Source organism: Dacryopinax primogenitus, assembly GCF_000292625.1.
Source record: "Dacryopinax primogenitus strain DJM-731 SS1 chromosome Unknown DACRYscaffold_2, whole genome shotgun sequence".
NCBI lineage: Eukaryota > Fungi > Basidiomycota > Dacrymycetes > Dacrymycetales > Dacrymycetaceae > Dacryopinax > Dacryopinax primogenitus.
In genome coordinates, this window is record NW_024467199.1 from 1172659 (window position 1) to 1194087 (window position 21429).

Here is a 21429-nt window from a genome sequence, read left to right on the forward strand (position 1 = left end):
GTATGTATGCCTATGTACAATTGCTAGATACTGTGGACGGCGAAGTGTACGAAGGTGTGTCGGTATGGTAGAGTGTACAATGTATCTAGTGAAAGGTGGAATATCCCATCGTGGACGTCCAGTCATCCTTCAACTTGAATATCCGATTCACAAGTGTGCAATGACACGAGACGCGTGAAATGATTATTTACGGCGCGTCACGCGTCGCTGATTTATTTCGTGTTGTCTCCGCTCTACAGTCATCTCTCCAGCGTACCCTCTTCTCCTCGACACCATCTACGCCGTCTACCGCGCTACATTTCTACAACATCATGGATGAAATAACAAACTAGTACGTCTTCATTTATGCCATCCAAACCTTTCTGATGTCAACCAGCGAACGCGAGCGGCTCGCCAACATCGCACACAACAAAGCCATCCTCGCCCAGCTCAAGCTCGACACCGCCGGGGAAGGGTTCTTCGGGCCCAAGCCCGCCCCTCCCATAAAGGAAAAGAAGGCAAAGCCTGTCCAAACTTTGAGGAAACGGAGGTCTTCTCCCGTCTTGCCGGAACGGGTGATGCCCACCCGGAGCTCGACGCGGCTTAAGAGGGCGGCGTTTGAGGACCCGAACGAGAGCCCCGATGCTAAGAAACGGCGATTGGTGCGCTATTGTTCGTGAGAGCGGATGAATTGCTCATGAGGGTGTAGGAGAGTGAGGCCGAAGCGCGTCGTTTGCAGGAAGAGGAAGCGATGGCCGAGATCGAGCGGCAGATTGCTGCTTCTCGCCCGAGACATCAGGATCTTGATCTTTCCACGATGGGGATCAAAGAGGAGGAGGAGAGCCTCGCTTCGCTCAGTTCAACTTTCCGGGCTGTGGACGTCGACGGTGCGAAACGGTCGTATCTAGGCGACGTGGGCGTGGATGAGGACGTCAAGGGTGATCCGGGGATGGAGGATCTCAAGGAGAGGTTCGCTAAGCTTGTCGTGAAGAGCAGGGCTAAGGTCACGGAGGATCGGATATACTCTGCCGTGTATCATCCTGAGCGGGTATGTCCGGTCTGACAAGGTGTTGCACCTCTCTGAACTCTCAGCAGACGAAAGATCTTATCTTCTTTGGGGACAAGCACGGCCAGCTGGGTATTTGGGACGCACAGGCTCCACCAGACGAGCCGGCGGATGAGGAGGACGAGGAAGCGAAGGAGACTGCCGAGGGTGGGAAGTACTGGCGCTTGCAGCCGCACTGGCCCGCAACGAGCAAGAGCAGCATCTCGTGCGTCAAGATCGACCCGCTTAACGCCCAGTGCATGTATACAACCGCGTATGACTGCACCCTCCGGCATACGTCTTTCGAGAGCAGCGTGTCGCGCGAGATCTTCTCCCTTGAGAAGACGCTTCTCTCTACTGTGGATATCACCCCCAGCGGACAGGAGCTGTGGATCTCGGACGTACAGGGCGGGCTGACGCATTTGGATATCCGGGAACCGAGGTACAGTGCTGTAAGGTGGTCGATAAACGAAGCGCAGAAGATCGGCTGCGTGAGCGTCAACCCTACGAGCCCGCATCTGCTCCTAACAGCCTCGAACGATCGGACGATCAAGTGCGCTCTCGTTATCATCCATTCCCCAAACCCGCTCTAACAAACTCCAGGATCTGGGACTCGCGCAAGCTACCCCACCTTCTTCAGCCAGACAAGAAACCCAAGCTTCCCCCCACACCACCCCGTACCTCTCCCAGCGCGTCAAGCGCCACGTCCCACCCGCACTCGTCCGAGCCCGCCGAGCCCTTTTACGTAGACTACGACGACCTCGCCCCTCTGTACTCTGCCGAGCAGGGCAAGAAAGGGTATGGACTGCTCAAGGCACAGTTTGAGCATCGCGCGAGTGCGAGTAGCGCTTACTGGGATCCGAGTGGGAGGAAGATCGTCAGTACGAGCTATGATGATCATCTTCGTGGTCCGTCTTTCCTCAAGTGCTCCTCAGACCGATGCTGATGCTCACATGTACGTAGTTTGGGATCTGAAGGGAGAGTCGCTCGCCCGAGAAGCACCTTTCCAGGTATTCAAGCCCCGCCGGCAGATATCTCATAACTGCCAGACCGGGCGGTGGCTCACCATCCTCCGGGCGCAGTGGAGTCCGAACCCGGACGTACATCCCCATTTTACGGTGTGTAACTTCCCTTTGCCTTCCCTTCCTTTTTCTTGTTGTTTACCACCTTTGCACTGGGCTAACGAACGCAGGTGGGGAATATGGAGCATTCGCTCGATGTGTTCTCCCATACTGGAGAGGTAGTTGCGCAGCTGTATGACAGTACCAAGTACGTCCCGCTCGTTCTGCGTACTGGGCGATCCCGTCGATCCTGATGTCGGTGCTGACGATGGTGTTGGTGTAGGATCACAGCGGTGCAAGCGGTCACTTGTTCCCACCCGTCGATCGTAGAGCGAGCAGTGAGCGGGAACGCCAGTGGAAGGTGTATCCTCTGGGCCCCGGGGGAGGAGTAACGAGTCGCGAGTAGGTTAGGGGTGTATCTTGAGAGCGCGAGAAGGGTGTTCGTCATTTCTGATTCGATTCGTTCTGCGCAGGGTGGATGTCACTTGTATTTAGGATCACATATTGGATATCGGAATTGGATTCTACATTGCTACACGAGAGTCCACAGTGCTGCGAAGAGGACATTCTCCAGCTCTGCCTCTTCCTACAAGGACTTCGTTCCGATACTTTAGCACAGGTAGGGGCTAGAGCTTCCAGTGGTGCATGATCCAGAACCCGTTTTTGGAAATGGGTGTATAGCCGATAGATGAGGGGTGAAAGACTCGGGATCAGAAGATGAACTGGTCCAGAGCAGTCAGATTCCCATCCAAGTTCCAGCAAGTCTTTCCGAAATCTCTTGATGTGGATCTGGTTCTTATGAGAGCCCAGTACGAAGAGGGAGAATGCAGGATCAAGAGTTGGGACTCAGTGATCCCAGTATTGGTCCAGGATGAGCAGGCTGTTATGTACTGTGATAAATGTATTGACTGCATGTAGTACTAACTACAATATAGGTGATGTGATTGCTTTCAGTCCATATGCTCTCAGTACAAAGCCTGGCTCTCGTGATATGATATTCTTAGACAGAGTTGTGTGCATTGTTAGAACTCGATACATGGTCGTTTGTGAAATATCAGCTGTCAGAACGTGATAGAAAGAGTATATTGTATCTGTGACCAATAGGAAGTTGTCCCCAACGGAAGTAGCGGAAGTGACTGTAGTTGGAGGCGGATCACTTGGTCGATGAATGGTACTCCACTAGTACTCACTCTGTTGTTGTTGAGTGACTCTCTTTCTCACTCTCCTTACTCTCACTATGATCCCCCCACGTCTCCCCCTCCCCCTCACTCGCCCATTCACCACTTCACCTCATTCACATAAATCACCTTTATTCGACATATCAGTCACTCCTTACTCTCCATCTCCATCCCAATCTCCACCAAAACACCTCAGACTCGTCATATTCGGCAAACCAGGTTCAGGCAAAGGAACTCTCTCAACACGTCTTACTTCTCTCTTCCCACTTCAATTCCTATCAACAGGCGACTCCCTCCGTCGACACATATCCCTTCGCACACCTCTGGGCATACACGCAGAAGCCCTCGTCGCTTCAGGCCAGTTCCTTCCAGATCGGACAATGCTCCAGGTCGTCCTCTCAGAACTAGACACACTTCCTTCCCCTAACTGGGTATTGGACGGCTTTCCACGCACAGTAGAGCAAGCGAAGATGCTCGACCGTCATCTTCTACACACTCGCCAGCCCCTCACCCTCGTAGTGCATCTCGACGTTCCGGACGAGACGATCCTCTCCCGTATCCGGGACAGGTGGGTACACGCACCATCAGGAAGAGTGTACAACCTCGGGTATAACCCGCCGCGTGTACCTGGGAAGGACGACCATACGGGTGAAGGACTGCAGAAGAGGGCGGATGATGATCCGGCTGTGTTTGGCAGGAGGCTACAGGTGTATGAGAGGGAGACTAGGCCGGTGTTGGATTACTACCTGAGGGCGGAGGGGGCAGAGGCAGGGACGAGAGTCGTCAGTTTGACAGGGGAGACGAGTGACGAGATTTGGCCGGGGTTGGAGAGGGAGGTTAGGGCGCTTGGATGGGGGGAGGAGAGGGAGCCGCCAACGGCGACCACGACCACGACGGTGGCGACGGCGAAGGGGACGGCGAGGCAGAGGGTAGAGGAAGTTTGGAAAGCGAAGGACACGAAGGAGGACGAGCGTCGTCCTGCACATGACGCTTGATGTTTGACGTTTGATGCTACGCTTGACTTGATGCTACGCTTGACTGTGTGCATGCGCATGCGCGCGTTGTACTTGTATACCTTTTGGTAAATGGATACCGTTTTTGCGGACTAGGACTGTTCATTCTATCTATCTACATCATCTTGTTCAGGAAAGAGGACATGCGTGATGCCCACGCCGGTCAAGGAGCGACAACAGCAAGCGCCGCATCGACCGCAATCCTAATCTTCTCATAAACCAGTCCAACCTCCGGGCTCGCATCCAGCTCAACAACCTTCCCCCTCCTACGATAAGCCTCCACCACCGGCATACTCGTTTCCACAAATGTGCGAAAACGCTTGCTGATCGATAGGGGGTTGTCGTCTTCTCGCCCAGAGGTTTTGCTACGCTCGGTTAGGCGGTGCAGGAGGACGGACTCTGTGGTGCTGAGGAAGAGTACGAAACCGGATTTGCACACCTGGGAAGAGGTGGGGTTAGCAGATGCCCAACCACAACCCAGAAAGCACTGCAGCCGCAGGCGCAGGCGCAGGAGCGCCAAGCAGCAGAGAGAACGCAGCAGGAAAAGGACGCAGGACACAGGACGCACACTCTTGTCAAACCTCACAGCCTGGTCCATCTTCCTCGGAAACCCATCAATCAAGAACCTTCCCCTTCCCTCTTCCCACCCTCTCCCCCCTGCCCACCCTTTCCCCTCTTCCCCTCCCCCTCCCGCTCCCCCTCCCGCTTCCCCGACCGGGTGCGCGTGAGCATCAAGCGCAGCACGCATCGCTTCCTCTAACAAGTGTAGCGTCACGTGCATAGGAACGATGGTGCCCTCCCGGATGTGGGACTGGATTAGCGCACCGTAGAGCGAGTCGGGGCGGGATTGTTCTGCTCGGAGGAGGTCGCCAGCTAGGGAGGGGGTTAGTGGGAACAGAGAGGAAAAGAAAGAGAAAAAAAAAAAAAAAAAAAAAAAAAAAAAAAAAAAAAAAAAGGAAAAAAAGGAGGAAAGGGGAAGACAGTGACAGCGACAGCATACCAGAAAGATGTACAAACCCGTAATCCTTAACCAAGTTTGCGCTCTGGGTGCCTTTGCCAGCACCTGGCCCGCCGAGGACGAAAATGACGAGCACTTTCTTGTGGTCGAACGCTGGTTTTCCTTGTGCGGGTGCGGGGTCGGTGGAGTCGGGGTGAGAGACTGCCTCGGGGACACCGACAGTCTCGGCTTGTACATGCGGTTGCTGCACTTGGTCCATAGTCGTTCCCAGCCTATTCCAACAAAAAAAACTCGTAGAAAACAACCGAGCCGATAACCCTACCAATCTCTTCTCCCGAAGTAGCTAATCACTCTTCCTCTGAACAGACGGTACCAACGGATTCGCACCCTGGGCAGGCCGCTTACTAGCAGGACTACTGAGCTCGCGCTGTTTGGATATATAGGCAAAAGCGGTGAATGCGAGTATGGGGAGGAGGACGAGGACGGCTAGGTTTGGGGGTCGGTTACTAGGGGTAGTGCGTTAGAGGGTGAGTGCATGCGGGTGGGGGTTAGCAGGGGAAGCGAGGCTGACCGAACGTTTGGCATACGCTTGCGGACTCCTGTGATGAGGACGGGAGACGGTGAGCAGTGAGGAACGGTGTTGAGAACGGTGTTGAGAACGTTGACGACGACGAAGGCACAGCCACTGAACGTGAATGACCAGCAGGGAATCGCGCAGCTCACTTGCACTGGACGATGACGACGACGACGAGCTAGACATCTACTTGCTACTTGCTACCCGGTGGGACATCGACAACCGTATCGCAGTTATGAACATCCTCGTACGTCCTTTTCGTGCTTCGTAAACCCGCCGCTGACGGGAATAGGACACCCTCTTCGGGCGGAGCGTGACCCCTGCCGAGCGTCTGCGGCAACACCAGCGGGCATTACAAAAAGCGCAGCGAGAGCTCGACCGCGAGCGCACGAAACTCGAAGCTCAAGAGAAGAAACTCGTTGGTGATATCCGTAAGAGCGCCAAACTAGGGCAGATGGCGGCGTGTAAGGTTATGGCGAAGGACCTGGTGCGGACGAGAAGATATGTTCAGAAGTTTTATCAGATGAGGACGCAGTTGCAGGCTGTTGGGTTGAGGATCCAGACGTTGAGGAGTAATCAGCAGATGGCGGAGGCGATGCGGGGTGCTACGAGGGTGCGTGCGGCTACCTTCTGCTTCTGTGCAGATGGGGAGCAAGGTGGCTAATTCGAGGAAAGGCAATGGCTTCCATGAACCGTGGGTTGAACCTCCCGGCGATACAGAGGATCATGAACGAGTTTGAGAAGGAGAGCGCGACGATGGACATGAAGGAGGAGATGATGAGCGACGCTGTGGATGATGTGATGGATGACGAGGCGGAGGATGAGGAAGAGGAGGGGGACAAGATCCTTAAGGAGGTGCTGGACGAGATTGGAGTGTCGTTGTCCCAACAGGTTTGGCTTCTCTTCTCTTTAATGGGTGATGCCTACTGATTGCGATTGCGAACAGCTGGCTGACACCCCTTCTGCACTGGCGGCGCTCTCTACTCCAGTCGCCAACAACCGTGAAGCCGTCGCATTGGGGGGTGACTCTCATCCTCCCCCTCTGTCGAACGCAACAAACCCGTCAAACCCGGCCTTACCTCCTTCCAGCGCGCCCGTTCCTGGTCCCAGCACAGGAGGGAACGACGTCGACGACTTGCAAGCGCGCTTGGACGCACTTCGTAAATCATGAGCTCAGCTGTTTGTATTGGGTATCGTATGCGGTGGTATTATACAGCATGCCAGATCGCCTTTTCTCTTGCACGTCCTTTCCCTCCCTCGTTTCATCCGCCGCTTCAAGCCTTCAGCGCAGCGATCGACCGTGCCTCGCTCGCACTGAGCCGCCACGCAATCCCACTCGACGTGTAGAACTCGTCTACGCTTTCCTCCTATGTACAGTCAGTCAGAATTCGTTGTTGTAATGCATGCCTGCAGAGAAAGACATACAGCGTCAAGGTTGAGGACAGTCGCGATCTGCTGGAGCCGCTGGAGCTTCTCTCTCGCATCGCCAAATGACGTCTGCGAGGTCAGATACGAGCTGATGCTCCTCACCTCCCTATCGAACCGGATCGCTCCCAGCTCGGTGAACCTCATGCCCAGCACCAGTTTCTCCCAAGGCCGGACGATCACGTCTATCGCAAGGGTCCAGAACATCCGGAAGTTCACCTCAGTGAAACTGTCCTTGAACCCCTCGAGCACCGCTTCCCACGACTTGACAAACCGCTTCTTCACCACATCCTGATATTCGGCATTGGCGTACCCGTCTTCGTCCAGCACGTAAGTGACGTCTTTGTAGATATCGCTCATGAGCGCTCGTAGACGTGGCCGGACGAGCTGGTTGAACAGCTGCTCCACGCCTGACTTTAGGATGGACCGGAACTTTGGCACGAGGGAGAGGAGGGAGGAGATCCGAGATCGGGCGGCTTCGATCTCCCTCAATAGGAAGTTCTGGGGAATGAGAGGGGATTCTAGCAAATCATCAGTCAGTCGCTCCATGTGAGATGCCGACACGTCTAGGTCGTTAAGGCAGATCTGAGGAGTTTCAGATTGGGAGGTCATTCTCCTTGTTATCAACGCTTACGATGAACGTTGTGCGGCTCTCACGCTCCACTCGCTCTTTCTCCTTGCTAGCAGGCATACTCTGCACACCTCGATACACGTCTTCCAGCTTCCTGCGCATCACACCACCATAATCTCGTTCCATCAACTCCTCCACAAGCTTGCACATCCTTTCCATCGTAGGCAAAGAGGAGCTCGAGATCAAACGGTGCAGTACCAGCCGTAGGATATAGAACGAGTCGTCCGGTGTTGTCGTCTGCGGAGTGGGCTGGGAGCTGTCCACACTGGACATCCGATGGGCTCGATCGATGACCGAGCGAAGATACCAGAGCTCAAGCGGCTCGTAGTAGGCCTTGAGTAGATGATTGATATCTTTCTGACAGCCGGACTCGTCGATTATTGTCAGGACAGTCGTCGCTTGATCCTCCTCAGACTGCTCCCCGTTACTGGAAGACTGCACGGTGTCTGCTGTGGGTTCAGCGTCAACGTCATCTTCTGATGGGGCAGATTTCCTCTGAGCGCCTGTTAAGATTTCACTTATGCTGCATCATCGAGTGCTCACCTTCAACCGGTCCAGCAAGAAACGTCTGAACAAGCCCCATCTGCCCGCCATGCCAGCAGCTTCGGTCAACACCTTGTCGATTTCTCGCGGATCCGGCCCTTCATCCTCCACACCATTGGACTGTTTCTTTCCCGCAGGGGTAAGAGCAGCAAAACTGGCGTCTCGTGCTTCGGTCAGCTGCAACCGAACGTGAGCTCACGCGCATGATCTCATGTCGGTGAAACACACCTTCCGCTTCATGGCTCGTTCGTCCTCCCACCCCTCAATCAATATTCGCACGACCTTGTCCGCCTCCTGTAACAGGCGAACTACCACCGGGATCATCTTTCCCGGGCCATAATATTTCTCAACAACCGGCTGGTGCTGATCAACTATCAAGGCGATGGACTCGAACAACGCCGTCATCATCGAGATATAATACATAGGTGATGATGCTGAAGGAAATATCAGTCAGATAACCACACTTATGCCGCTTAGACTCACTTTTCCCCGAAATTGGCTGTCTCCCTCGCACGAGTTCTACAACGAAGTCGGAATATGCCTGCAATCCCTCCTGCTCCCATCCGATAGCAGGAAATAGCTTAAAAAATCGGCTAACTGCTGCCGAGTCTCGTTTTTGCGCGGCAATAGAAAAGTGTCGCTGGAATGTTTGAAGCAGCACCTTCCGAGCGTCCTCAAGCGTCTGTGAGGGAGGGAGAGGTAAATCCGCAGTAGGCTTCGAAATAATCAGCACCATTACAAGAAATACAATAAGACCAACATACCACTGTCTTCTCCGCGAACGCGCCTTCAATTACCTCTTTCGGAGTTAGCATTGCCCTGCTGCAATGTCTGGTTGCAGACTCCCAATCTTGAGCCTCAATGTCAGATTGTATGTCCGAGAGTGATGACTGAAATTGTATCAGCTTTCGATTTGATGTTCTCACATCGTAGGAACTCACCTTCAGGTCCGCGATCAACCCGACTCGATCAGCAGCTTCTCGCACCCTTCGCATCTCCTCATCAAGCGCCGACACCTTCCCACCCACAAGCTCAGCGGTGCGCGCTGTAACACTGACTTTGCCGACAAGACCGTCTGCATCATGTTCCAACTCTTCGACTCGCTCTATGAGGTACTTCAAACGAACGAGCGAGTTGGCGATGGGCTGCCGATCGGACAGAAGCTTAGAGAGGGAGAGGAAGATGGCGGATTCGTCGGCTTGGACCGCAGCGAGTGCACTGACGATCGACGGTAAGGTCGTCAGCGTACGAGGGCTTAGCCTGCCCTCCAGCTCCATTGGAAATTGGACTGCAGATGTACTGCAAGGACTGTTGTCGCACGACGGAATTACGCGACAACTCGATTGTAAGTTGGTGATACAAATACAGTAATGCTTCACACTGCCACTTCAACATCCAAGTGAAGGGTCTGGTCATATATACATGGGATGTTGAAACAATGCTGGATTCTACAGAGCAGAACACAATGTTTTATACGTTGATATGGCTACAAAAGTGTCCAAAGTACAGTGTTGTATGCATTCTCAAGACCCAAGAAGAAATTACTTTCGCCCTCTGGAAGTAGAAGAAGCACGTCTTCCCCTTCCCCGCGAGGACGATGCCGGCGCTTTTCCAGCCTTGCCCTTACCGGTACCCTTGCCAGTGACAGGCTTGAGGACCTCTACAATCTCTAGGTCGTCGTCATCGTCCGGAATGTCAATCGGTGTGTTGGAAGCTGGACGCTTCCTGCTCGCCTTCGCAGCTTGAATTGCTGGCTGCCTAGCTACCGCAGTTTTGCCAGGCACGCCGGAGGCGTCTTGAACTATCAAATCATATGAGTGGTCAGGACTTCGACATGCTCAGGGTACATTTCTTACTGGCTAGAGCCTCAATATGAGGCCACTCTTCGTCGTCGGTGTCGTCGTCTATGACTTGTTCGGGTAAGCGAGCTCCTCGCAGCGGCACTTTTGCATCTCTCCAGTCTCGAGCGAACGTTGTTTCGCCGCCCAAGCCATCACCGGTTGATCGCTCTTCAGCCGCCCGCCGAGTGTCATCGCTGTCGGTCGCATCGTCGAACAGTGTCGACTCAGCTACTCGATCACGAGTAACCTTTACTTGGAAAAGATCTAGAGAAATACTACGCGAATTGCTGGGTCCTGTCTCCGGCGAAGGGAACGCGGTATAATCATCGACCGTTTGCTTGCCCATCTCTCTCGGTTTGTAGAAGCTTTCGCCCCATTCCCAGGGGCGATTTTGCACTCTGGATGCGGGATGTTTCGACGTAGCTGCATGTTGTAGTCCCTCGGTATAATAATCCCGGGGAACGTATTGTAATATCTTCCGAAGTCGCTCCTTGTGCCAGAGTGACATGTGAGGGGATAGATTTGTAGGATAAAGCCCGGGTATCGTGCGAATTATATCTGCGTTTGGATTCTTGACATCATGAGGAATATCTGAATTGCATGGTCAGGATCAACGGACAGTAACTGGGTAGATTTCTAACCATCAATAAGATAGCACGCCGTGTCCAGTAACATAGAGAAGAGGATGCTGTCGCGAAGTGGTCCGTCGGTACCATAGAACTAATCTGGTTGAGCACTTTGTCAATACCCGATAGAAGGCACATACATTTGCGAATTGAAGAACAAAGCTGATGACTGTCTCAGAGATACGTTTCCATTCGGATGTAGGATTGTCCATTACGCCTAATGCAAAGTGCAACAGACGAGTGGTCAGCATCATGAGGTCGCGATACACTCCACCATCGATAGGTTTACTGTCCATAGCCTGTAGAGTTGTGTAAGGGCTGATACGAGCGAAGACTGCCCGCCACGTGCTGGAGACAGTTTGAAGGAAATTATCCATTATAAGGGCTGGTATTTCGGGATAGGCACTTTCCATAACAGCGACAGGTGAGGTGATCTTGAGCATAAGGTTGATGGTGTCCGTCGCAATACCATTAAATACGTTGGCCGACTGAGCGGTCAGATTTGATAAGGCATTTCGAAGGGCCTCGGTGATCTTGTCGTACGCTTTATTCAGCAACTTGCGAGAACGTCAATATCCACAGATGTGGTGCAGTATGAGGGACTTGTCTCACCTCACTAATTGCGCTGGAATCGATACCGGCCAAGAGCTCAGCAATATATACCAGCTCTTCAGATGACCAGGTCTGAGCAAATAATGCCGTCGTGGCACCGTCCAGCTGGGCCGCGTATGTCGATGCTTCAGGTGAGTTGCTTCTGGCTATGCGGCATAATCGTCGAAAGTTTAACTGAAGCTTAACCGCCGCACGGTGACAACTCCATGGATCAAGTTCAGCAACTGATCGCTTCCAAAAATTGGCCTCTGTTGTATCACTTGCCGGAGTCGCTGCGTCCAGATCGTCCGCTCTCATTAAATGCATCAGTGTTTCTTCCATCCTATCTTCCATTTCAGGCGTTCTGGGCACATCTGGTGAAGACCACAATGCTTGCTTGACAGTCCTTGGATCACGAGAAACTTGCTGCTTGAACAATGGGTCGTCCAACAGACTCATCTTCAGCCTCAGCAGGATCGTGGAGACTTCCGGAGTGAGGAGCGGGTTGGTGCTGAGAGACACAAGATAACAAACACCATCTAGAAGCGCCTGAAAGCTCGTTCCTCGATACATAGCGAGTCGCCTCGTTTGGAGTCGCTGGAGTTGCGGAAGACTGATGGGTGTTAATCCGGCACCATCTCCCGAAGTCGCACTATTCTGCAGCAGTAGGCAGAGAACCAAAATGGCTGTCTGGAAGAGACAGGGTACATGACGTTCCCGATAGAGCTGTGACTCAGTCGATGTTGATAAGGCAGAAAATTGTCGCCAGACTGGATAGACAAAACATTCGAGAATGGTTGAACAAGAAACAGCATTGAAAACACAGAGTTTGATGAGGAGTGGCACAAGTAGTTCCCACTGCGCTGCATTCATGTCCAGCACTTTGAATTTTTTTGTCCGTCCACACCATAGCCGAAGAAAGTGATCGAATCCTTTCAGCAACCTTCGATCAATTTGGTGGAGAACCAGACTGAGCTGTTTCGAGCAGGCTACGCGCTCATCTCGAGTGGTGGTCTCTTTCAGGGAAAACTCCAGCAGACCCTTCATGATGTTCTCCCAGACAAGAACGGGCCAATCCTCGATGGTGTTCAGACGTCCCCATACTGCTGCTGCAACGGCATATGGAGAATGTGGGCTCGGGGAATGAATGACGTCTTGCAACTCCGGGATTGTCAACGTTGCTGGCGCAGTTTTGGTGACGACAATTTCCAGATCCTCTCATTCAATCAGTCACGTTGAAATGGTAGATGACTCTCAGCTCACCTTAATAGAACGGCCGTATTCAACCTCAATAATTGTCTTCTCTTGTTTGGACAGTGATCGCCAGAATCGGTGTTGCCTGATAAAACGCAACAAGGGTATGCATCGCCTCCTTTGGACGCGCAGTTTCTGTATCTTGGTAAACAGACTCTGTGCAATTGTGGCATTTGCATCCATGCAAGCCCAAATGGACGAGTAGCGTTCAAGTGTGTCAAGTATAGCTGTAAAGAGCTCGGTCTGTTCAGTGAGATCACCATCAGCGGATGATGCCATGCTAAGCGCCAGCAGGTTTAACTGCAAATATATTAGGGCTTGCCACCTCTCTCGTAACCAAGCCTACCTCGAGAAGACCGACGTAAAGCCTGGTATCCGCAAGTAGTTGTACCACAGCTGCATAGCAGGCGAGGCTCATGAACGCAGATGGCTGATCATTATCCCTAGGCAACAGCCGATCAGCCCACACATGAAACGATCATGAGATGTAGGCGTACATTGTCGAGTGCTTGTTTAGAATCTTAGGCAGCAGCCAGTGATGAATGACTCTAGCTTGTTCGTACCGGGATCCAGATAGTGTGATTGGAAACTCACTTGAGACCTGTACGGCGTCGTCGTCTAGTGAACAAGCCTGAGCCACGTCTTCAGACGCTAAAGAGACTACTTACTCATTGGTACAAAAACTTCTGGCAGGCAGGCCACTATCTCTCGCTGCATACTGAGCATGGTGTTATCTTCCGGGGTGATTTGAACCTGTCGATCGAAAAGAGAAGTCCGGTGCAACAGCTCTTGAGCTTCCCAGGTTTTGATCAACGGCGTCTGTCTGATTATCTCTACGTGCCGTGAGGTCTCCAAGGGCGTCTCAGGACTCATCTCTTAGATAGAATAGGGAACGCACTTCTTCACTTGAGTTTTCAAGTTCGCCCCGTGCTACTAGTTCCTGCACGTATCTTGCATATGAGAAAACACCTCGTCTTATGAGTTCTCCAATAAGAATGGCGATGGCCAGAAGATCAGAATGGAGGGATGTAGAAGGATAGGAGTGAAGCCAGAGGAAGAGTCGGTCCTGCAACATGTCCGCGGGCTTAACTTTCACTTTCTGTCGTTCAGCGTTGAGCTTGGCATCATCAAGCCACTTCCGCAATATGCTGGAAACAGCGTATGGGCGATGATCCCCATACTGAAAATGGCTAACAGCCCAAGTCAACAGCAGACTAAGGCTAGATTCGAATGCGTTTTCGTCCGCCTCGAAGAACTTGAAGGACCCGAGATCACTATTTGGCCCAAGAGAGTTTAGACTCTGAAACAAAATGAGCATTCAAACCATGGCAACAAGAACCTCTGCGTACTCGAATGGCAATAATACACTGTCCAAGGCGTCCTTTAGGATCTGTCCGTTCTTGGTGGAAGAGCAGTGCACAATTCCGCCGATTCATTTCCTGCGCCGTTCGTCGAAGCTGTATGTGGGTTTGTTGCCTGACCTCATCCTTTGTCTCCGGATTGAGTGGCACGTAGGCGTCAATGACGTCGAAGACAGCCTCAACCATGAACGGCCATTTTCGAGGAGCAACAAACGCCTCAGGAACGTCCATCATAGCTAGTTGAATAAACTTGCGCAGTAGCTTCTGCAGTCCTGAGAGATGCTCTGCTCCAGAGCTCGTTTCAATCTCCTTGAGTTTAACCAAAGAATTGTCGACCAGTGCCTTCGCGAAGGCGCGATGGGCGCACATCTCGGCTGCATATTCATCCACCAATCTGGCGAAGATGGCTAGTTGGGCAAGGTTGCAATGTCCGATATGCTGAGCAGCCCAGAGAAGGAATGTCCCGTGATCTATCATGCTCTCTTTGTAAAATTCTCGCGCCAATTGGTTTCTGGGAAGCACTCATCAGCATCCCGCTGGCAACTGAACGACCCTGGACACTTACGTGTAGACAAACTTGGAACACCATGCCATGCGGCTATCCGCATCAAGCATTACACCCTTGAACACCTGCTTCAGCGCAGTTGATTGTAATCGAGCAGTGGGGAGGTTGATCTCGCCTAGCTGCTTCTTGTACCACATGATGATTTCCTTCGCCGTGTCGAAACTGTAGGACATCGGATTGTAACCAGGTTGTTTGCGAAGTGGTGCCTACAGAACATTAGGATATTCAGGGGTGCACTACACTATGACACTCACCATGTCATTATATCCAACTATTCTCACGAACCATACTGCCCTATCGATCGGAACGTTCTTATTGTACAATAGCTCGAACAGCTCTGACCCTTTTGGTCCGTGGGGAATGTAGAAGTCCGGTGTCGCTGCACCAGTTTGTGAAGCCTTCCCTGCAATATCCTTCAATGGTATGCTGGGATCTGCCAGCGCATCGAGCCATTTTGTACGACGCATGTCCGGCACTGTCACGCGGGGTGGCATTTTGTATGAGGTTCTACACTCCTCGTCAACGCCTTTCCGCGGTAGAGCAAACGTATATTCACTGCGTCGGAATACCCATACCTGCCTCTCTCTTTTCCAGTACTTGCGCCATCAGCAGTCCTAGACGTTCGAGTGTCTCGTCTGATTCCACTTTCTCCAAATTGTCCCCATGCGAAGTCACTGCCTCTTGCTGTATCTCTGGTAAGCATTGTGCTTTCGCAAACAAGCTCACATACAGATGCGTAAGATGGTATTGACAGGCCTTCCTTCACTGTTTTCTGCGACATGACATTCTCCATACGCTCTGGGTGATCGGGGATATAGTCGGCCCACCCTGCGAGTTCATCACCGCACGCCCTCCTTTCGTGTGACTCTACGACTCACCCAAGCTAGCTGTCTCGTGTATCGGTGGTCTCCATGTCGGTGGACGAGGCTCATACGGCTCCGCGCTGGCCGTTTTATTCTTCTTGTCGCCGGCCATGTCCCTGCTCTGTGGACCCGCCCTAACGGGCATTCCTGTCTGAACGATGGCCGCGCACTCCGCGCTCAGGGAACGACCACATATCGCTGCAGAGAAGGCGCATAGCCACTAGAAGCCTTTCATGTTAGGCAAAACCCGAGTGGGTTTGCAGCATACTTGATATTTCTTCTCTGTTTGAATTACATCTTTTTTACTTATTGCTCACCGCATTGTGGGTTTATTGTACTTGTGGACTAACCAATGCCAGGAACTTTTATGTCACCGACTGGTCTGAAGGAGGTTAAATACAAAAGCGTCAGGAACGCCCCAGGAAGGATCTCACTAAGGATGTAGTAGAATGATTGGAGTGCGAAGAATGTATGAAAAGAACCGGAATTTAACCCCATTGAGGTTGTTCTCTCCGCTCTGTTCCTGAGGTCACCTCACACTCGTCACAATGCATTAATTTGGCAGTATACATGCTCGTTACAGTAATGCCGCCCCCGATCAAAATCCAGGGTATTTTTCGGAGATGACTACAACTCATTAGATCGGTCGAAGTTCGGGCAGGATAATCACTCACTCAGAGTTACCAATGAAGTCCATCCAGTGAATGGGTGACTTCTGCGGCCCTCCCCGGTGCTTGCGTCATATTGCTCCCATACGTAACCTGTACGTTCGAATTCCTAGGATCCTTGAGCAGGCTGGTATCACGTATTACAACATACGTACTTTGTGGGTATTCTTTATGATATTGTGCCGCAAGTCTGAATAGATCTGATGAGCGAGTTTCTGATATGGTCCAGGTTGCTGTGTATAGATGTTCTTGAGTGAAGCGAGGGCCATGTAATTCATCTGCATCCATATCGCTCCTCTCCAATAATCTTCATCCTTTCCGAAAAGAGGGTGAGACGCAGATAAGCTGCGAATACCATAAGGCGACCACAGATGCTGTCGGTCGTGCATAAGTTCGAGGACGGACCCAAGATGGGGCGAATCAGGCGGCAAAAGTCCGAGCAGGAGCGGGAACAGAGATATATATCCTCGATGACAAACATGATATGAATCGTCTTCTTCGTTCACACTGGCATCGCAATACATCTTCTCTTCTTTGTTCCAATGAAGATCTGAAGAAAAAGTCAGCTAAGATGATGGTCACCAGTCAAGAAGCCCTCACCATCGATATTAGTGATGATGGCTTCCTCGATGGCTGCATACTCCGCCTCATCTTCATCTTGACCAATATAGCCTGCAATCTGCTTCATCGTCCTCGAGAAGAAGCCCATCCAGCTGATCAGATCCAGATGCAGCTCGCCAACATGGGGCGGCCTCGCACGAGGGTAGTCGTCCAGGCCACTGGTGAGGACGTGATCAGGCGTACGGCCTCTCCACCGGTAAGCCTCGGTTCGAGACGAGGCTTTCCGACCCCATTGCTTGATTTGGCCTTTCTGTGTACGCCTAAACCAAAGATAATGGCGGCGAAGAGTGGGATATATCGAGTGCAGGTAAGCACGAGCAGCCTCTGGATCCCGTAGTAAAGCGTTGCCGTGCTCTGCTTCAGGCCTTTGAATCAACGGAAGCTGTGCACCGCCCAGCCCCAGTGTTTCCATATCTGCCGGATCGTCGATCTGCTTTAGTCTCTGGATAAATGCAGTCACTGCCATGGCCAATGTTGGTGGATTGGCATAGGTAGGATATTGTGTCTGGAATTCCTTTGGAACCTGAAACGGGATAAGGAATTAAAGTCAGCCCAAGGGTGGCAGGCTGACCTTGCTCCGTGCTTCTTCTCCCAAGATCTGCTCACGCCCGACCCAGCCATCCTCATCAACGAGCTTCATCCAATCACGGAGTATCTCTAAGCTCAAGTCGTTGTCCCATTCGCCGATGTGTAACAGATGAAAGCCCTCGTCCCTAAAATCCTAGCTTCAGAAGATGTCATCAAGCGAATTGGGAAACGAACCAGTAGAATCCTCGCGGGAAGAAGCTGCGACTGGGCGTCGCGGTAAGTAGCTGTGTAGGTCCAGCCAGTTCCGGTCCACCCCCGGATGGCTTAGTAGTATCGACTGAGTCCTCTTCATCCCATTCATGAATAACGGATCGATCCACGATGGATGTTCCATAGAAGTAACCAATCCCTCCCAACAAATTGGATGTTATGGCTTTGGAGAATTCGAAAAGTCCAGGGGTAGCATCTTTCGGGATCGGGAACACATCCTTGAACCGCGTGTCAAATGATTCTTTGAATGCAGCTAAGCTGGTTGTAAATGTTTTCCCTGTACGAGTCAGATCTCATCGTAGTACGATCGAGGTATACTCACGATCAAAAGTCTGCTTGGAATCGGCAGTTTCGTAGTGAACATCAAAAGAAAAGGGTCCGTCGAAGATCTTCTGTATTGCATAAAAGTTACTTCCTCGTGCGATGTGGTCGTCCAGCATCAGCAGGAAGGCAGCGTCAGGAAGTTCATCCGGTGCCTCCTTTCCGCCGTACTTGGTGACAAGCGGTTCAGCATGAGCCATGAGCGCTCTTGATACAAGATCTTGAGGGTTGGGGTAAGATAGGGGCTCAAAGATCATAAGCAAACCCTTACCCTCAGCTTGCCAAATAGTACCATCGGCAACGACCATACCAGCAACATGTGTGCGGGAAGATACGGCGACGAAATCCTCCCATCGACGACCTCGTGTCACGTATCTACTTTCGGGCCCTGATGAGAACATATCAGTCTAAATTCCAGACAAAATGGAGAGCTCTTACCGTTTTCAAACTTCATCTTGAATTCTCCAAGCTCTGGAGTACGCCCAGTCAGCGCGAGAGGACCCTCGGGCACCTGAAACAAGAAAGCCGCGTTAATGCAGACCACCAGATATAAAGTTTGATGATCTCACTTGAGAAAGCTGTCTTTGATCCATTTCAAGCCCTCCAAATCCTTCTAATCCTGCATAGAATATGAGGGAATTCAACGATGGCCTGGCTGCAGCACATAAGTGGACAAAGTTCAGATCGACAATGGGTATGAACAGCATACAAGTATCCAGCGGCTTTCCAGATATCCTTACGGACCAACTTCCCCCATGCTTTCCCTCGTGTGTCTTCAACCACTCCACACGTAGATCAAGATTATTGAGCTCATCACGCACAACCTCGACGCCGCCATCCCGAGGATCGTGTTCCGTCCAAGTGTAGCCCCGAAGGTTGTCTCCTTGTTCACAGGAATGTCGAAGACCTACACAGTGTGTCGGAGTAAACTCGAAGTCTTGGAGGCATCGTACTCACTGGTGAATGCCGTCAAGTGTTGCACGCCATACCACATCAACCCCGTCATCAGGGACTTCGGTAGCCTCGGGCGCATTCCGAAATAGAGGTTCGGCCGATAAGTGCCCCAGAGGAGCGACTGGGATTCATTCTCTTCTGATGTCTTCTCAGAGCCCTTAACAAAGACGATTGATAAAAGGGCGAAGAACAAGTACAGTATCCGCATAGTGCCAGGAAGACGTGCCTCTCGAACGGACGAGTCGCAAAGTTGGAGACGCGACTGGCAACGTGGCTCAGGGACCAAGATGACAATCGGAGGCATTCGGCGATCAAACACCATGCAGAGGCACTTCTGCACGGCGACAATGCCGACATCGTCGGGCTGATCACCAGACTGGACGGCTTCCTGATACTGACTTCGGTTCTGCTGTCTAACTCAGGAAGCCTAGCTTGATTGTTTCCGCTATCCAGGAAGAGTGTTGCATCAGATCCCATGAAACGGTCGAATTGCTGTTCCAACTCCAGACCCGACCACAAAATTCTATTGGCGCATGGCTAACTGAAGTGTGATTGGTCTATGGAGCATTCCCATGACCATGGACCCATTCACACAGGTCAGTCTGACATGAATGGTAAATGCAATATGTACGGTGGATACATGGCACAGTGGATACAGCCTTTTCACCGTGACCAAAACAGAGGAAATAGAATCTTGCCGCGAGTGCCTACCTTTCCCTAAATAGCATAAAAGCCTGGAAACCGATCGCCTTCGGAGTACCGATATACTCAGGTGGAAGGTGAGGTCGCCAGTCACGGTAACTTGGCTGCCACATCAAGGATCAAGGCTCATGTGGGAAGCACTGAGGAAGTCTCTCTCTACGTTTCCCGATTCAATGTGTCCCTTTGGTAATCGCACTCCAGGCGATCTTTGTACAGAATTCTCCCACTGACCGCCTCGTGCTCAGAAATTTTTGTCCAATACCTCAGGTCCCCCCTTCCAGTTGGTACGGGCACACTTTACGTACCGTGGGCCTGGATGGCTGCGGGTGCCAGTGTCGAGAGAGATCCTTTCCTTTACGGTAATCGCCGTGAGATACCGCCACTTTCCGAGATATTCAGAAGGTGGATCAGCTCGCTTCACCATTTAGGTACAGATCACCGTCAATTTCCACCACAAACACGAGGCCTATTCATGTCCAGATAGTGCTCGATCTCAGCCGACCACAGCTCCGTCGATCGAACCACCCCTTCCTCTGGTGTGACCAATGTGCCACACTTCCCAAAACGCCTAAGCGACATTTTGGCGGGTAGCTAGCGAGGTCCAGCGCGGCTGAAAGATAGCTGTGCCGCCGGAATGAGGTAGACAGCCTGGAGTTATTGTCCGGAAAACGCAAGGCAGAATACATATTATTCCGGCGTCTTCTGCTTTCGCCTCCGTGTTTTCGGGGCAGGCTATCGGGAAGTACGACACGCATTCGTGCCAGCTTTGTAGTTGATAGGCCGAAGAACGTAGTGTTGAAAAGAGAAGCCTGTCGACCTTGCCTCCACAGGAAGAAGCAAGGTTGTTTTGGATGCGGTACGGTAAAGGTAAACCAATTGGATCTAGGTCACTCGTATGTGGTCCACTCCGTCTTCGCCCGTGGAGTTGAGCCTGGACAATTCTTGCGTATTGTTGTAAGTATCAACGCGTCTCCTGAAAGGAGTGGCGGCACCGGAAGTGGGTAGGGCGCACTTTGGAAGCTCGCCCGGCAGAATTGTTTCAGTGCCATGAGCGTAGACGCGTCACGAGGCCAAGCCCCAAATTCGGTAGGGAGAAGGCTTGTCCCCTTTGGGCGAGACGCCGAGGCTGCGATCGGTGTATGGCGATGAAATCTCGAAGACCGAAAGAAGGTAAATCGCACTCTTAGACAGCTCAGGTGGTATAATGAGAAGGGATACAACAGGGATCACAAGCACGCCTAGACAAAGCCGAACTGCATGGGCTCAGTACATAGACTAGACTCCTCCAACATATTGATTCACAAATGCCGGAGGCGTGTGAGATAGCAGGATATGCCGAAGAATGCACCCTAGAAGAGTTGTATTTGTGCAAACCATCACCCAACATGGGAAGGATACGTCAGATTACCACTGAATCGTAACCGCAGCGCACGGCAGACTCCGTTCCGTGCATGATTTGACCTCTTCGGACTACACCGTTATCTGACGTGGTCACCCGTCCGGATGCCGCGTCTGGCCACGCGCAAGATGAAAATCAAGAAGAAGCTTCTCAAGGACGATAAGGCTCGTTGTTCGGTGAGGGGCAGGTTAAGCGTGATCAATATCTTCAGCCTATAGTGGTTGGGAAGCCGCGTGTATCAGGAATCGGCAGAGGAAGCCATAGATCTGCCAAGGAGTTCATTGATGAAAACCAATAGCAACGGAGCAAAATAGTTTGAATGGGGCCGTGCGCGTGTCGGACGACGAAAGAGGGTGCAAGTGACGAGGGAAGCGGGACGGACGGAGCCAGGTGCATGGGTTAGGACCCCAAAGCACGGGCACGTATTGACTTCAGCGTAAGATTCCGGAGATCCGCTA

The 21429-nt window shown here is 52.0% G+C and overlaps 7 protein-coding genes across 7 annotated transcripts; 3 read left to right on the forward strand and 4 right to left on the reverse strand.

The window, feature by feature from the left end:
- Positions 1-365: 365 nt before the first annotated feature.
- DACRYDRAFT_46443 (WD40 repeat-like protein) lies at positions 366-2477 on the forward strand (the record flags this gene model as incomplete). The annotated part of the gene is made up of 8 exons (XM_040774703.1): positions 366-641; positions 689-1027; positions 1075-1577; positions 1628-1701; positions 1774-1932; positions 1988-2142; positions 2217-2293; positions 2369-2477. The coding sequence occupies 8 exons, from the start codon at positions 366-368 to the stop codon at positions 2475-2477; spliced, it is 1692 nt and encodes a 563-aa protein (XP_040632482.1).
- An 845-nt stretch (positions 2478-3322) lies between these two features.
- On the forward strand, positions 3323-4258 carry DACRYDRAFT_74852 (P-loop containing nucleoside triphosphate hydrolase protein; the record flags this gene model as incomplete). The annotated part of the gene is made up of 1 exon (XM_040776092.1): positions 3323-4258. One exon carries the CDS (start codon positions 3323-3325, stop codon positions 4256-4258), a length of 936 nt encoding a protein of 311 aa, XP_040632483.1.
- Positions 4259-4364: 106 nt separating this feature from the next.
- Positions 4365-5847, reverse strand: DACRYDRAFT_20022 (ADK-domain-containing protein). The gene is made up of 4 exons (XM_040771766.1): positions 5806-5847; positions 5277-5740; positions 4845-5149; positions 4365-4715 (listed from the first exon to the last, which is right to left on the reverse strand). Exons 2-4 carry the CDS (start codon positions 5491-5493, stop codon positions 4440-4442), a joined length of 798 nt encoding a protein of 265 aa, XP_040632484.1. The 5' UTR covers positions 5494-5740; positions 5806-5847; the 3' UTR covers positions 4365-4439.
- Positions 5848-6043: 196 nt separating this feature from the next.
- On the forward strand, positions 6044-6979 carry DACRYDRAFT_86609 (Snf7-domain-containing protein; the record flags this gene model as incomplete). Its single annotated transcript, XM_040776778.1, has 4 exons — positions 6044-6055; positions 6101-6421; positions 6484-6699; positions 6755-6979. 4 exons carry the CDS (start codon positions 6044-6046, stop codon positions 6977-6979), a joined length of 774 nt encoding a protein of 257 aa, XP_040632485.1.
- A 103-nt stretch (positions 6980-7082) lies between these two features.
- On the reverse strand, positions 7083-9741 carry DACRYDRAFT_113667 (COG4-domain-containing protein; the record flags this gene model as incomplete). The annotated part of the gene is made up of 8 exons (XM_040769675.1): positions 9349-9741; positions 9172-9297; positions 8891-9122; positions 8636-8841; positions 8408-8584; positions 7868-8359; positions 7234-7818; positions 7083-7175 (listed from the first exon to the last, which is right to left on the reverse strand). The coding sequence occupies exons 1-8, from the start codon at positions 9682-9684 to the stop codon at positions 7083-7085; spliced, it is 2247 nt and encodes a 748-aa protein (XP_040632486.1). The 5' UTR covers positions 9685-9741.
- A 106-nt stretch (positions 9742-9847) lies between these two features.
- DACRYDRAFT_113668 (uncharacterized protein) lies at positions 9848-15653 on the reverse strand (the record flags this gene model as incomplete). The annotated part of the gene is made up of 16 exons (XM_040769676.1): positions 9848-10208; positions 10264-10839; positions 10890-10968; positions 11015-11431; positions 11487-12680; positions 12729-13019; positions 13066-13162; positions 13217-13337; positions 13388-13568; positions 13618-14019; positions 14069-14591; positions 14646-14851; positions 14900-15152; positions 15202-15329; positions 15376-15473; positions 15524-15653. The coding sequence occupies 16 exons, from the start codon at positions 15651-15653 to the stop codon at positions 9949-9951; spliced, it is 4956 nt and encodes a 1651-aa protein (XP_040632487.1). The 3' UTR covers positions 9848-9948.
- A 384-nt stretch (positions 15654-16037) lies between these two features.
- On the reverse strand, positions 16038-19109 carry DACRYDRAFT_20026 (glycoside hydrolase). The gene is made up of 12 exons (XM_040771767.1): positions 18874-19109; positions 18626-18823; positions 18486-18571; positions 18355-18427; positions 18188-18304; positions 17918-18136; positions 17560-17872; positions 17369-17510; positions 16777-17320; positions 16332-16726; positions 16183-16285; positions 16038-16135 (listed from the first exon to the last, which is right to left on the reverse strand). The coding sequence occupies exons 1-12, from the start codon at positions 19076-19078 to the stop codon at positions 16107-16109; spliced, it is 2424 nt and encodes an 807-aa protein (XP_040632488.1). The 5' UTR covers positions 19079-19109; the 3' UTR covers positions 16038-16106.
- Between the last annotated feature and the right edge of the window lie 2320 nt (positions 19110-21429).

Excerpts from the sequence above, each read along its gene's own strand:
- DACRYDRAFT_20022 (XM_040771766.1), bottom strand. The coding sequence starts at position 5,493 with ATGGACCAAGTGCAGCAACCGCATGTACAAGCCGAGACTGTCGGTGTC. Across the intron at positions 5,150-5,276 it reads CGGGTTTGTACATCTTTCTG|CTGGCGACCTCCTCCGAGCA; the intron begins GTATGCTGTCGC and ends CCCCCTCCCTAG. Across the intron at positions 4,716-4,844 it reads CTGTGAGGTTTGACAAGAGT|GTGTGCAAATCCGGTTTCGT; the intron begins GTGCGTCCTGTG and ends ACCTCTTCCCAG.
- DACRYDRAFT_20026 (XM_040771767.1), bottom strand. The coding sequence starts at position 19,078 with ATGCGGATACTGTACTTGTTCTTCGCCCTTTTATCAATCGTCTTTGTT. Across the intron at positions 18,824-18,873 it reads ACACTTGACGGCATTCACCA|GTCTTCGACATTCCTGTGAA; the intron begins GTGAGTACGATG and ends CACACTGTGTAG. Across the intron at positions 18,428-18,485 it reads ATCAAAGACAGCTTTCTCAA|GTGCCCGAGGGTCCTCTCGC; the intron begins GTGAGATCATCA and ends TTCTTGTTTCAG.